This window comes from Ahaetulla prasina, chromosome 14 (assembly GCF_028640845.1).
Source record: "Ahaetulla prasina isolate Xishuangbanna chromosome 14, ASM2864084v1, whole genome shotgun sequence".
NCBI classification, from domain to species: Eukaryota; Metazoa; Chordata; class Lepidosauria; order Squamata; family Colubridae; genus Ahaetulla; species Ahaetulla prasina.
Window position 1 is genome coordinate 18,153,801 of NC_080552.1, and position 15,467 is coordinate 18,169,267.

The following is a 15,467-nucleotide window of genomic DNA, read 5'->3' on the forward strand; positions in this document are numbered from 1 at the left end:
GTCGGGGGAGGGGTTGCGAAGGGAGGGGAGGGGGAAAGGGGGGAAAAATTTTTGTAAAACTTTTTGAATAAAAAAAAAATAAAAAAAAATTGTCACACTCTCAACCACAGGTTTCTAGGCCTTCCCTGATTGTAATCCCTGCACTTGGCCATTCTACACTAATGAATTTGTAGCTTTGTTTTATTTTGGTCTATCAATGCAGTATTTTATTTTTAATTTGTAGTTTAGACATTGTTATTAGTTTTAGGACCAAAAAAAAAGCAATAAACCAGCATTACAGGATGATCCTCTGTAATCATTTCCAACTTTAAAGAGAGACACCTCCTGCATAATTAATCCTTGTTTTGAATAATGAGGGTGTGATTCAGGGAAATTGTCTCATCACAATGGCTTATGAATTCAAAGAGAGCCAATTTCCTCTTGCTGATTTCATTATATTCCACTTTCACTAACGCCTAAACGGCAGTGGCCTCTCGAGACCAGAAGGTGGCACTCCAGCTTTCCCATAAGACCTAAGCATCATAGCTGAAGTTTTTCTTTTAATCCCTATTTTTCAGACCGAAGCGATAATAAATTAAACTTCTGTGAATCAAGGCCTAAAATGCTTTCAAGTACCTTTCACTGCAAAACCACCTCAACAGGGGCAAAAACTGCTAAAAGAATCCAGATGTTTACAAATGCTGTTATTTAATGCCTGCTTTTCAACCTGACCTACAGCAGCTTCTCAGGCTGGTCGATTTGACGCAACTCTTGAACAAACAGGGATTACCATATCTGAGTTTACGAACCTCCTCTCAGCCTCTAATAGGTCTACTTTGTTCAAAAGATTTAAGTGCCCGAGCCCACTGTCACAACATTGCCAAAAAGGCATTAAGAGTTGTTAACCTAATCTTGCGTAGCTTCTTCTTTGGTAATACTGTACTACTAACTAGAGCATACAAAAAACATTTGCTAGACCAATTCTTGAATACAGCTCATCTGTCTGGAATCCGCACTGCATATCGGACATAAATACAATCGTGAGAGTCCAGAGATATTTCACGAGAAGAGTCCTCCACTCCTCTATCCGCAATAAAATCATGTTTATCATGTGACCGTCGCAAGTCACTTTTTTCAGTGCCGTTCGGTCACTAAACGAACGGCTGTAAGTCAAGGACTATCTGTAATTGCTATAATTGAAAAGAATGATATAACCAGCAAGTTCAAAAAGTTAAGTTCAGCCTCAGATGTCAGCAAAAGTATTTTCAAAAGTTGATTTTTTTTTTATTTGACAAAACTGGTCGGTTTACTTACAAGAGATACGCTTTCTCCTTGAGCTGCTGTAGCTTTGGAAATTTCAAGTTTTGGTCCTGGAGGTGGTTTGGTTGGCCCAGATAAAACGTAATCTGGTGGGGGGAGGATGGGGTTCTCTCTGTTTGTCAAGTTGACCGAGCTGACACTTCGGATGGGCGCAGGGCTAAAGAAAAGAAAACCACTGTTAATAACAATAGCACTTCTATACGCTTCATGGTGCTTTTACAGCCCTTTCAAAGATGTTTACAGAGTCAGCCTATTTGCCCCCAAACAATCTGGCTCCCTCATTTTACCAACCTTGGAAGGATGGAAGGCTGAGTCAACCTGGAGCCGGTCAGGATCGAACTGCTGGCAGTCGGTAGAGTCAGCCTGCAATACTGCATTCTAATGCAGGACGCCATAGCCCAACAAGAAGCAACAGATCCTTCAACTCAGTTTTATGTCAATCAGTGGTGGAATTCAAATTTTTTTACTACCAGTTCTGTGGGCGTGGCTTGGTGGGCGTGGTGTGGCTTAGTGGGCGTGGCAGGGGAAGGATACTGTAAAATCCCCCTACCCTCCCCACTCCAGGGGAAGGATACTGCAAAATCTCCATTCCCTCCCCACTCCAGGGGAATGATACTGCAAAAGTCCCATTCCCTCCCCACTCCTGGGGGAAGGCTACTGCAAAATCTCCATTCCCACCCTGCTCCAGGGAAAGTATATTGCAAAATCTCTATTCCCACCCCACTCTGGGGCCAGCCAGAGGTGGTATTTGCCGCTTCTCCGAACTACTCAAAAATTTCCGCTACTGGTTCTCCAGAACCTGTCAGAACCTGCTGGATTTCACCCCTGATGTCAACCCAAGGTTACCTTGGCACCGGAATGCGTATGGTCTCTTCCGACGGAGCTTCGAAGGGCTTCGTGTAAGACGATGGAAACCAGCCTTTCCTAGAAGGCAATATTGTAATAAATTACCGATTTTGTAGAAACCCTTCAGATGGACTGTATAGAAGAAGAGAAGACATTTGTGGGGGTTCCTTGGTGCTCTCTGAGCTGGGATCTCCTGCTCCTGCTCCTCCTCCCAATCTCCACCCCATTGTTTTTATAATATGGGTAGTTGTCGAATTACGACTGGTCATTCAGCAACCATTTGGTTACAACAGTGCTGAAGGAACAGACTTATGAGCGGTGGTGGGATTCAGACGGTTTGTATCGTTCGAACCAGTTGTTAAATCCCCTCTGCTATTAAAGTGGATCCTGGATGCTGCGTTGCAATGGGGAAATGGGCTGCTTTCCTTCTTTCCCTGCTCCTCCTCGTTCCCTCGTGCCGTGTTGTGACTCCGGCCTCCGAGCCTGTCCTCATGGAGGAGGATGACTCGGAGAGTGAGGGAGAGGAGCCGACAAGGCCTCCCTCTCCAGGTCCCTCCTTCCTGGCAATGCCTCAAGTGCCAGTGGAAGGCCAGGAAGAAGGCGTGTCAGAGCCCCCACAGATAGAAGACGAGGATCAATCCTGGATTGACCCTTAGCAGCATCAGCAAGAGAGGCTTGCGCAGCAGAGGAAGAGGTGTAGCAGGCCCAGAGAGTGCTGAATCACTGAGCCACACCCCACAGGGAATAAAAGCGGGTGGGGTTGCCATCTGGCCCTTGTGACGGACAAAAGCTACTAAGGGTGAACTGCATCGTGTGAGCTTCAGACAGTTTTTGGATTTAAGGCTTGGATTTTCATGAGTAACTCTTGACCATTCTTTAGACTCCTGGTTGCTCTGGCAACGGACTGTAAACACGCTGACTCTTGATAAGAACTTGGCAGGCACTTGAAGAATAGCTGCCAGAACTTTCCTCCGCCAAAGGAAACCAGGCCAACTTGTAAATAAATTGCTGGCAGACGTTGTTCAGCACGTGTGTTTTCTTAGATGAGATGGTGGGGGGGACAGAACATGCCGGCCGCTGCAATGCAGGGCACTGCCCTGCAATGCCCAGGATCCACTTTGATAGCGCGGGGGTGGGGGGAAATAATTTAACAATCAGTTCGCCCAGGGTCAGTTTGGCTGTCGCGGGAGTCTCGTCCCGCATGAGCGGCGGAGCAGCAGGACAGAGATGGGCCACACTTCCTGCAACGGCCAACCTGACCCTGGGTGAACTGGTTGTTAAATTATTTGAATTCCCACCACTGATTATATGAGTGGATAAGATTTGCCGAGAAGTGGTTTGGGGTAAATGAATGAAAAAGTTTGGGAAGCCGTGACGTACACTTTTGTGACATCGTGTTCTCCGTACAGCCAGCCGTCCCTTTCCTCCGATACGAGCAACGTGATAAGGTCGCCCTGGGCGAAACTGAGGAGAGTCTCGTTATTTCCGGCGGTGTGCGGGAAGATGGTCTTCACTTTCTGACGCTTCATTATGTTCAGTCCAGTGGCCACGGAGGTAGATCGCGATAAACTGGAATCGTCTGCAGGACATCGCGAGAAAGGAAAGCAGAGAGAAAAGAGGCAGGGGAAATAAAGCCTCATTAATCATGGAATTGCACAGCAGTGAGCGTCAAGCTTACAATATGCTCCTCCTAGCTTAGTGACCACAAATTAGAGCTCAAGATGGTCAGCCTAGCTTGCGTCTGGATTTTGGACCCTTCAGAAAGGGCTCATTCTGATGCGCTGCTTGTCAATGCAGGCCATGCTCTTCTGGCTGAAAGTCTAGATTAAATTTCACACTTCTTCCCAAAATCTAATCTTTCCTTCCTTTTTTCCTTCCTATCTTTTTTCCTTCCTTCCTTTATTCCTCCCTCCCTCCCTTCCCCCACACCCACCCACTCACATCTCTCTCTCTCTCTCTGTCCTATCTATCTATCTATCTATCTATCTATCTATCTATCTATCTATCTATCTATCTATCTATCTATCTATCTATCTCATATCTATCTACCATCTCTCTCTGTCATCTATATCTGTCTGTCATCTCTCTCTCTCTCTGTCTATGTCATCTCTCTCTCATATCTATCTATCTATCTATCTATCTATCTATCTATCTATCTATCTATCTATCTCTATCTATTTATCTATATCTATCATATCTCTCTGTCATCTATATGTCTGTCATCTCTCTCTCTCTGTCTATATCTTTCTGTCATCTCTCTCTCATCTCTATCTGTCTGTCTATCTATCTATCTATCTATCTATCTATCTATCTATCTATCTATCTATCTATCTATCTATCTATCTATCTATCTATCTATCTATCTATCTATCCATCTAGCTCTATATCTATCTCTATATCTATCTACCATCTCTCTCTGTCATCTATATCTGTCTGTCATCTCTCTCTCTCTCTCTCTATGTCATCTCTCTCTCATATCTATCTATCTATCTATCTATCTATCTATCTATCTATCTATCTATCTATCTATCTCTATTTATCTATATCTATCATATCTCTCTGTCATCTATATGTCTGTCATCTCTCTCTCTCTGTCTATATCTTTCTGTCATCTCTCTCTCATCTCTATCTATCTATCTATCTATCTATCTATCTATCTATCTATCTATCTATCTATCTATCTATCTATCTATCTATCTATCTATCTATCTATCTATCTATCCATCCATCCATCTATCTCTATATCTATCTCTATATCTATCTCTCTGTTAACTATATCTGTCATCTCTCTCTCTCTCTCTCTCATCCATCTATCTATCTGTCTGTCTGTCTGTCATCTCTCTCTCTCTTTCTGTCATCTATATCTGTCATCTATCATCTATCTATCTAGCTATAAATTTGAAAAATAAATAAATAAATAAATAAATAAATCTATCTATCTATCTATCTATCTATCTATCTATCTATCTATCTATCATCTATATCTATCTTTATCTATCTATCTTTATATCTATCTATCTATCTATCTATCTATCTATCTATCTATCTATCTATCTATCTATCTATCATCATCTATATCTATCTTTATCTATCTATCTTTCTCTCTCTCTCTCTCTCTCTCTCTCTGTGTAATATATAGGTAATCCTTGACTTACAACCACAACTGAACCCAAAATTTCCATTGCTAAGGAAGACAATTGTTAAGTGAGTTTCCCCCCCCACTTAATCACCATTCTCATCACAGTTGTTATGTGAACCTGGCTCACCTATTGACTCTGCTTACCAGAAGGTCACAAAAAGGGGATCACGTGACCCTGGGACATCGCAACCGTCATAAATGTGAGTCAGTGGCCAAATGCCTGAATTTTGATCACGTGATCATGGGGGAAATGCTGCAACGGTCGCAGGTGTGAAAAACGATCATAAATCAATTGTAACGTCGAACACTAACTAAATAAATGGTTGTAAGGCAGCTTTTTCAGTGCCGTCGTTTAACTTCAAACGGTCACTAAATGAATGGCTGTAAGTCGAGGACAACCTGTACACAAAATCACCACCCTGCTAAACCGATAGGCGCTACACTTACCGGCTGCATTGCTTAATTTCTCGGAAGAGGACTTTGGTACGACGGGTGGGTTGTTGAACATATCGACTAAAGGGCTGGTGTAAGCTCTCCCTGGAGGGGCCGGGGGCACTTTAGGAGAATGCCTTCGGAGGGAATCGTAATTATTTCCAACCTGCCGACCGAAAGGTCAAGTGTCAATATTGTGAAACGACGCACAAAGGCATGAGTAAATATTAGCAATTTTATTGGCTTTACCCAATTGAATTCCTTCCTTTGAAGGGGTTTTATTCCCCCCCCTTAATTAGATTCACTCGCAGGTTTTCCAGCTTGATTCTATCCCAGAATGTACGGAGGCTCGGCACGGGAATGAATGCAAACTAGACTGCATCAGAGGCACTAGTGCAATTTGAGACATTCATAAAGTAACAGGTGTGTTTCCATGTGGAATTAAAGGTGCCAGACTAGAAACTAGGAGATTGTAAATTCTAATCCTGCCTTAAGCGTGAAAGCCAGCTGGGTGACTGTGGGCCAATCACCAGGAGACTGGGAGTTCTAGTCCTGCCTTAGGCATGAAAGTCAACTGGGTGAGTTTGGCCAATCATCAGGAGATTGTGAGTTCTAGTCCTGCCTTAGGCATGAAAGCCAGCTGGGTGACTTTGGGCCAACCACCAGGAGATGCCGAATTCTAGTCCTGCCTTAAGCATGAAAGCCCGGTGGGTGACTTTGGGCCAATCACCAGGAGGCAGTGAGTTCTAATCCTGCCTTAAGCCTGAAAGCTGGCTGGCTGACTTTGGACCGACCACTAGGAGACGATGAGATCTAGTCCCAGTTTAGGCATGAAAGTCAACTGGGTGACTTTGGGCCAATCACCAGGAGATTGTGAGTTCTAGTCCCGCCTTAGGCATGAAAGCCAGCAGGGTGAGCTTGGACAGTCTCTCTCGCTCAGCCCAACCCGCCTCACAGGGCTGTTGTAGGGGAAAATAGGAGGAGAAAGGAGTGTTCTGTATATTTAGTGCATGTAAAGTAATAAAGGTAGGGGCTAAAATTCAAATAAATACATAAATAAATAAATAAATAAAGTATTTATTAAATAAATAAATGCTTGAATTGTACTCTTGGAGCCACCATATTGAGTCTTCTGCCCACCTCTCTCTCTCTCCCCTACTCGGCTCCTAAGATGAAATGGAACCGGAAGAGAAATTCTCACCAGGTTATTCCTCTCGATCATCGGGGAAGGCAGGGGAGTCCCCGATATCGAAACGGATCCTGGGGTCTTGATCTCTTCGATCATATTCATGACGTTCTCCGGAACTTTGGTGGCATCTCCGCAGGTTTCCAACCATGCCGGCAACTTGGTGGTAAGTATCTCCGAGCACTGCAGAGAACACAATGAATGTACCGATTTCATAAACCGATAACAAAGCAAACAAAGGCAATTTTTCTCAAGCCAATTTAAGAATTGGCTATGGTTTGTATTTACAATTTTGTTCCGCGGCGGCAAATGTTTGGAGATGCTGGTTTTTAGGTGTACTTGGAATACGGCATCCAGTTTTGGTTATCACATTGCAAAAAAAAAAAAAATGATGTTGAGATTTTGGAAAAAGTTAAAAGGCCTGGAGACGAAAACGTATGAAGAACAGTTGCAGGATTTGGGTTTGGACAGTGTAGAGCAGGGGTCTGCAAACTTGGCTCTTTTAAGACTTGTGGACTTCAACTCCCAGAGTTCCTCAGCCAGAAAAGTTTGCAGACCTCTGCCCTAAACTATAGTTTGCTTACAGAACAAGCCATAGAATAGAATAGAATAGAATAGAATAGAATAGAATAGAATAGAATAGAATAGAATAGAATAGAATAGAATAGAATAGCAGTCTTCCAATATCTCAGGGGCTGCCACAAAGAAGAGGGAGTCAAGCTATTCTCCAAAGCACCTGAAGGCTGGACAAGAAACAATGGATGGAAACTAATCAAGGAGAGAAACAACTTAGAACTAAGGAGGAATTTCCTAACAGTGAGGACAATTAACCAGTGGAACTGCTTGCCTTCAGAAATTGTGGATGTTGAAATTGAGGGTCTCCTGCTTGAGAAGGGGGGAGTTGGTCTAGAAGACCGCCAAGATCCCTTCCAGCTCTATTCTGATTGATACGGGGCCTTCTTCCACACTCACCTCCACGTGGTAATGGAACAGGCGTTGAGCAAAGCTGCAGTGCTTGTCAACCAGGAAGCAAAATCTTTTCTTCTCTTCAAGTAAGGCCTCTCGGCAACCCTCCGCGATAAATCTTTGGATATCGCTCTGTCGGGAGCTTACGGTTTCCAAATACTACATGATGCATGAAAAAACCAGATTCAGACAATCTCACACACTCATATCTTGTGCTATTTGTTTAAGGTATTACCAGTCCATTTCCTAGGAAATCCCATCTCAAGTCAACAGTCCAATAATGAAACTCTGTCTGTCTGTCTATCGATCGATCGATCGATCTATCATCTCTCTCTCTCTCTCTCTCTCTCTCTCTCTCTCTCTCTCTCTCTCTCTCACTCTATCAACATCTGTCTATATCTATTTCTATCACTCTATCAACATCTCTCTCTCTCTCTCTCTCTCTCTAATCTATCTGTCTATCCTCTCTCTCTCGCTATCTATCAATATATATCTCCCTACTTATCCATTATTTCATTTCATTTATATGCCACCCTTCTCAACCAACCTAGAACCAAGGGGAAATTTCCTGACAATTAGAACAATTCATCAGGCTTGCCTTCAGAAGTTGTGGGCGCTCTGTCACTCACAACTTCTGTTTTTTTAAAGAGGTGGACAACCACCTATGGTATCTGAAATGGGGTCTCCTGCTTGAGCAGGGGGTTGGACTAGAACAGGGGTCTCCAACCTTGGCAACTTTAAGCCTGGCGGACTTCAACTCCCAGAATTCTGTTGGAGACCCCTGGACTAGAAGGTCCCTTCCAACTTTGTTAGTCTTGTTATTTATTTATTCAATTTATATGCCACCCATCTCACTGATAAAGACGACTCTGGGGCGGCAGAGAAGCCATAAAAAGTGTGGAACCCATTAAAATCACAAATGTGCAACGCTGTTTAAAAACTAGACCCCAATGAGATGGACGGCATATTAAGTGTATTAAAATAGTAAGGAGAAGCAGAATAAAAACAACCCAGCATTCCTCTAATATTCAGGCCTGGTAAAGAGGGATTCTTGTACAACTTGAGGTTAATGGCAGCTTCAGACTCTCCATTTTTCTTACCGAGAAGGGCGCAGTCCAGTTGCATTCTGCCACTCTGTATCAACATGCACAAATATCATTTATCTTTCAACACATATATTCCCTTGATAAGGCTGCCAATTTAGACAATAGCCAATTAATTTTTTCCAGGAGAGAGAAATTATCGGTTGACATGGAAAAGGCTATATATATTCTTGCTGCCTCATGTCAAGAGACTAACTTTAGCCCCAAACACATGTTTTGTTTAGTTTTTAATCTGAAGGCACTTTGGGATACTCCAAGTTGAAGGAGACAGGTTTGAATCCAGATTATGTGCGAATGGATGTCAAGATTTCACTTCTCGTTCCCACTTTGGTTGAGCTTAGTACAACGGAGGAAGGAACAGGTGAATGTTAATTGTTGGTCGTCTGCGTAAATGAAAGAAGTCAACATGCAGCAGTGGCCAAAATTGTGGAATTTTGGCCACAATTAAACCTTTTTTGACTTTAAAAGAAAAAAAAGCCTCTGACGATTAGGCAACTCAGCTGGGATCGTCACAGCCTTTTAAAAGCATTTTTTTATACAACTTCTCCGGCTGAAGAGGTTGTAGAAAAAATGCTTTTAAAAGCCTCTGACAATCCCAGCTCAGCCACACGATCATCAGAGCCTTTTTTTTTTAACTTTTAAAAGTATTTTTCCAGCCAAAGAAAAAATGCTTTTAAAAGTAAAACAAAACAAAACCCACCTCTGATGATCGCGCAGCTCAGCTGGGCATGTGGGGGGGGGGGAAGGGATTTTTACTACTGGTTCGCCAAACTACCCGCCACCATCGCTACTGGATCGGGTGATCCGGTCCGAACCGGGAGCATTTCACTCCTGGATTGGCCTCTTTAAAAGTTAAAAGGTTTGAATTTAAACAAATGTGAAGTAAGCTTGACTTGACTTTGAAACCAATATGGGAAAGACTCAAGGCGAAGGTACCAACCTCGGATTCTCTATGTTCATATTTGATGGCATTCCGTCCTCCTTGACTTTTCCGCCGGATTTTTTTCAGCTCGGCCTGAGATTTTTCCAAAGAATCCAATTTACTTCGGTGTTCGTTCTGGTACCTCTTCAGAGTAGCCTGCAAGGAGAAAATTCACAGTGGTCTTTGTAGGAAGAGGCACATCACGAGGTTGAGAATCTGGTATCCGCGGGTTCCTACTTAGGGGAGGACGCTGACAGTGGCATGCAAAAAATAAAATAAAATAGGAGATTGTTCCCTACCGTTTGCGAAACTGTAGGGAATAACAATATTATTATAGTTATTATAGTTTATCAGGACATGCTTCAGCCCGTTGAAAAATTACAAAAGGAACATGCCTGAGAAAACAGAAAAATAGAAGCCAAGAAGTTGTTCATAGAAAACTGTAGGTTCGTCATATCTCTTGCTACCTTCCTTTAATTTATTTTATGTATGCATTGAGATCTTACTTTGGCCACCTAATGAGAAGGAAGGACTCCCTGGAGAAGAGCCTGATGCTGGGAACGATGGAGGACAAAAGAAGAGTCTGGTGGCTCAGACTGGTAAGACAGTCTGTTATTAACAGCAGCTGCTTGCAATTACTGCAAGGTTCAAGCCCCACCAAGGCCCAAGGTTGACTCAGCCTTCCATCCTTTATAAGGTAGGTAAAATGAGGACCCGGATTGTTGGGGGCAATAAGTTGACTTTGTATATGATATACAAATGGATGAAGACTATTGCTTGACATAGTGTAAGCCGCCCTGAGTCTTCGGAGAAGGGCGGGATATAAATGCAAATTAAAAAATAAAAATAAAAATAAAGGAGGGGACGGCAGAGAAGGAGTTGGCTGGATGGAGTCACCAAAGCACTCGGCGTGAGCTTAAATGGACTCTGGGGAATGGTGAAGGACAGGAAGGCCTGGAGGAACATTATCCATGGGTTCGCAATGGGTCGGACACAACTTTGCAACTAACAACAACAACATTGAGATCTTATCTCACCTTTAGGCATATAGATTTCTAGCTTTTTGTTAACTGAGAAAAGGGATACCTAGATTTGGTTGACATCAAAGCAGGAGAACGTTTGGTGGAAGGAACCAGAGAATGAATCCAAAGCTTCTTCCAAGTTAAAACTATATTGGGGGGGGGGGGAAGGAATCCTTGCTCCTCTCTGAACTTGGCTGTTTTTTTGCAGACCTTTCATGACTCAACTAGGTAACATCATCAGTTCCTGCATAAAACTGTTACTCAATTCCTAGGGTTTTTCAGAGGTTGAGGAAGGTTAGTGGTCATCTCGGAGACATAACTGAGTTGTAGCTGCTACCAAGAAACTAGCAAATTCTTACATTTAATCTTTTCTGGCACTAAAATATATATATATATATATATATATACACTTACATTCATATATTTTACATCCAGTTCCGTTTTCTTCTCCAGCTCCGATATAATTTCTTTATGGAATTTCTTGAACTGTAGTCATGAAAAGCCAACGGAAGGGTGAGGAGGTTAGATATCTTTGTATGAAAATATTTGAACAATTATTTTTAAAGCACTGCAGGGAGATTGACTTACATTTTCTTCTAGTCTGTCGTTGAGTTTCTTTTGAGCGATCGAAATCTCGATGAGGACGTGCCCTGTTGACAAACAAGATTAAATTTTATTTCTGGTTCCTTGGGCCCTTCAAAAAAACAAGGAAGAAAGGTCAGCACAAGTCAAATATCTTGATTTCTTTTTCAAACTCCTCGCCAAAAACAACACAAGCAGCTTTGTAGGAATCCGGCTTGGCTTATGAGGAACTGGGGGGGTTTTTTTGGTTTTTTTTTGACAATACATTTTTACAGAGACAATCGTTCTTTATATACATTTAAGATATGCACCAAAACTTCCAACTTAAAAAGACTCTATATATCTGCTAACCTTTTCATTGCTTTTTTTGATAAAATAAAATGCAAAATCCCCCCCTCCAATTTTTTTAAAGCAAAGAAAAAGCACCAGATATTAAAAAGTGCATTAAAAAAAACTAACACAGCAGGAACTGGGTATGTTTAGTTTAATGAAAAGAAGGACTAAGGGAGACATGATAGCAGTCTTCCAATATCTCAGGGATGCCACAAAGAAGAGAGAGCTGGGCTGTTCTCCAAAGCACCTGAAAGCAGGACAAGAAGCAACGAATGGAAACTAATCAAGGAGAGAAGCAACTTAGAACTAAGGAGAAATTTCCTGACAGTGAAAACAATTCATCAGTGGAACAACTTGCCTCCAGAAGCTGTGAATGCTCCAACATTGGAAGTTTTTAAGAAGAGGTTGGATAACCATTTGTCTGAAGTGGTGTAGGGTTTCCTGCCTGGGCAGGGGGTTGGACTAGAAGACCTCCAAGGTCCCTTCCAATTCTTCTATTCTATTCTATTCTATTCTATTCTATTCTATTCTATTCTATTCTATTCTATTCTATTCTATATATACACATATTATCCTTCCTAGTTGAATACTGACAACAATATTACAACAATATTACATTCTCGTCCCTTGTGAAACAGGTCCCCCCAAACTGTTATATCTATTTGCAAATTATTAACCTGTCATCTATATTTTATATTAATGACAAAACAGTTAACAAGGAGAACAACCGTAACAGAAAAAGGCAAGACTGTAGTTTCAAAACCCTCTGTCAACAAACTGTTCCTGTAGTCAACATGTAGAAAATTTACCACGGCATCTTATCTATCTCAAATCATCACAATAATTAACAGTGATTCGTCGTGGATCGAATATCCACTGACATTTTCATGCATTTGGCCTCTTCCAATTTGGGGCACAAAGCCATCAGGGCAGGGGTGAAATCCAGCGGGTTCTGACAGGTTCTGGAGAACCGGTAGCGGAAATTTTGAGTAGTTTGGCGAACCAGCAAATACCACCTCTGGCTGGCCCCAGAGTGGGGTGGGAATGGCAATTTTGCAGTATCCTTCCCCTGGAGTGGGGTGGGAATGGCGATTTGGCAGTATCCTTCCCCTGCCACGCCCACCAAACCACACCCACAGAACCGGTAGTAAAAAAAATTGGATTTCACCAATGCATCAGTGCAACTGATTTTTCTTTCCATGAGGCTGCCTTCAACCCAACCCATGAATCCGGGCAGCGTTAAGCTCCCCTTAGCTGCCCCACTATGAAAGTTCTGCCATGTGACTAGGTGGCTCAGGGGCTAAGACGCTGAGCTTGTCGATCAGAAAGGCCGGCGGTTCGAATCCCTAATTTGGGTCTCCTGCGTGAGCAGGGGGTTGGACTAGATGACCTCCAAGGTCCCTTCCAACCCTGTTAACTGTTAAAAAGTTGTCCTGATCTGACACCCTCCGACACCAGCTCAGAGAGAAAGCCCATTCTTGGCACGCTTAAGGACCTTGGCTTCGATCCCCGACAGTCGTGGGAAAAGGTCTGGAGCTGCCTAACCCCTTGGAAAGGGGTGGCCACCCAGCGTGGACCATCCGGAGCTAAGGAAGCCATCATCTGATTTTGCTAATTATAAAGGCATTTCCTCCTCGATAAATCTTCTGTCCTTTGGTAGTATTTCAAGTGACAGTATGCTAGAGTTTCAGCATTTCTGATGACACTACAGCCTACAAAAATACAGAGACTAGAGTCAACACAATCACTTGGTGCTCTCAAAGCTTGGCTGTTTCTTGCAAATGTTTTGTTACCCTACTAGGTAATGTCTTCAAGAAAACCACCAAGTTCAGACTCCATAGTCATCCCCCTCCTCTTCTTCCTCCTCCTCTCCATAACCTCACTCCCTTCTAGCACTGATGAGATTACCTAGCTGGGTAATGAAACATGCAAGAAAACCACCAAGCTCAGAAAGTACCAAGGATCACACAGCTCAACCCTGACTTACAGATATTCTCTCCTATTGATAGTCACCGGTCTGCTGCCTTTTTTTTTTTCCTCTTGGAGAAGTCTAACAGAGGTTTATAACAGATTAACAGAGTTGGAAGGGACCTTGTAGGTTCATCTAGTCCCAAGCAGGAGACCCTACACCATTTCTGACAGATGGCAGTCCAGCCTCTTCTTGAAAGCCTGCAGTGATGAAGCTCCCACAACTTCTGAAGGCAACTTCTGTTCCATGGGTTGATTGTTCTCACTGTCAGAAAATTTCTCCTTATTTCTAAGTTGAATCTTTCCTTCTTCAGTTTCCATCGTCTGGCCTTCAGATGCTTTGGAAAATAGCTTGACCCCTTCCTCTCTGTGGCAGCCCCTCAAATATTGGAAGGCTGCTATCATGTCTCCCCTATTCCTTCTCTTCACTAGACTAGCCAGGCCCAGTTCCTGCAACCGTTCTTCATATGTTTTAGTCTCCAATCCCCTCATCATCCTGGTTGCTCTTCTCTGCACTTTTTTAAGAGTCTCAATATAAGATCTAACAAGTATGATTTTGTCTTTCTTCCGCTTATAGCAATTCAAGAATGAGATGAGAGTGGGGATGGCATTACTTAGATAGCTAGATAAAACCCGTCAACAAAAATATTTTTTTTTTAAGATAGAATTCTTTATTGGCTAAGTGTGATTGGACACACAAGGAATTTGTCTTGGTGCATATGCTCTCAGTGTATCTCAAATAAAAGATACATTGGTCAATCCTAAGGTACAACACTTAATGATAGTTATAGGGTACAAAGAAGCAATCAGGAATCAATATCAATATAAATCGTAAGGATACAAGCAACAAAGTTACAGTCATACAGTCATAAGAGGGAGGAGATGATTACAGTCATACAGTCATAAGAGGGAGGGTGATAGGAACGATGAGAAGATTAATAGTAATGCAGACTTAGTGAATAGTCTGACAGTGTTGAGGGAATTATTTGTTTAGCAGTGTGATGCTGTTCAGGAAAAAACTGTCCTTGTGTCTAGTTGTTCTGGTGTGCAGTGCTCTATAGCGTCGTTTTGAGGGTAGGAGTTGAAACAGTTTATGTCCAGGATGCGAGGGGTCTGTAGATATTTTCACAGCCCTCTTTTTGACTCGTGCAGTATAAAGGTCCTGCTTCCTATAAAGGAAGGCAGGTTGGTAGCCATTGTTTTTTCCGCAGTTCTAATGATCCTCTGCAGTCTGTGTCTGTCTTGTTGGATTGCAGAACCAAACCAGACAGTTATGGAGGTGCAGATGACAGACTCAACAATATTTTCAAAAGCTATGGTTTGTTTGTTTTTAATGACCAAACTGTTAGGTCTTACTTACAAGAGATGTGCTAAGCGAACTATCATAACTCAAGGACTATCTGTCCGTAGTCTCTGCCTTAACTCTTCGATCTCTTAAAACAGGACTAGCTCTCCCCTTCAACTTGCAAATGGAAACAAGAAATCTACCAGGTGTGGCCCGGCTTACGGTTATGCATGGGTAGGTCCCACCTATTTAAATGGGACTTACACATCGGTTAACTACCGGAAGGCTTAGCGGTGAGGTCATCACCTCTTTCAGCTTCGGCATACCTATCTCTAAACAGAATGAAGCAATGAGGAAACCGTCCTTTGCCATGGAGAAGCTTAA

General features: G+C 42.6%; 1 protein-coding gene across 2 annotated transcripts in view; it reads right to left on the minus strand.

The window, feature by feature from the left end:
- Positions 1 to 15,467, minus strand: part of BAIAP2L1 (BAR/IMD domain containing adaptor protein 2 like 1) — a 56,777-nt gene that overhangs the window by 6,706 nt on the left and 34,604 nt on the right. For both annotated transcript variants that reach the window (XM_058157798.1, XM_058157797.1), the window contains exons 4-12: positions 11,504 to 11,565; positions 11,330 to 11,401; positions 9,912 to 10,049; positions 7,875 to 8,027; positions 6,918 to 7,085; positions 5,732 to 5,882; positions 3,526 to 3,724; positions 2,146 to 2,223; positions 1,294 to 1,456 (exon numbers count right to left, since the gene is read on the minus strand). In XM_058157798.1, the coding sequence (XP_058013781.1) occupies positions 1,294 to 1,456; positions 2,146 to 2,223; positions 3,526 to 3,724; positions 5,732 to 5,882; positions 6,918 to 7,085; positions 7,875 to 8,027; positions 9,912 to 10,049; positions 11,330 to 11,401; positions 11,504 to 11,565 (1,184 nt within the window). The remainder of the gene's footprint in view (positions 1 to 1,293; positions 1,457 to 2,145; positions 2,224 to 3,525; positions 3,725 to 5,731; positions 5,883 to 6,917; positions 7,086 to 7,874; positions 8,028 to 9,911; positions 10,050 to 11,329; positions 11,402 to 11,503; positions 11,566 to 15,467) is intronic.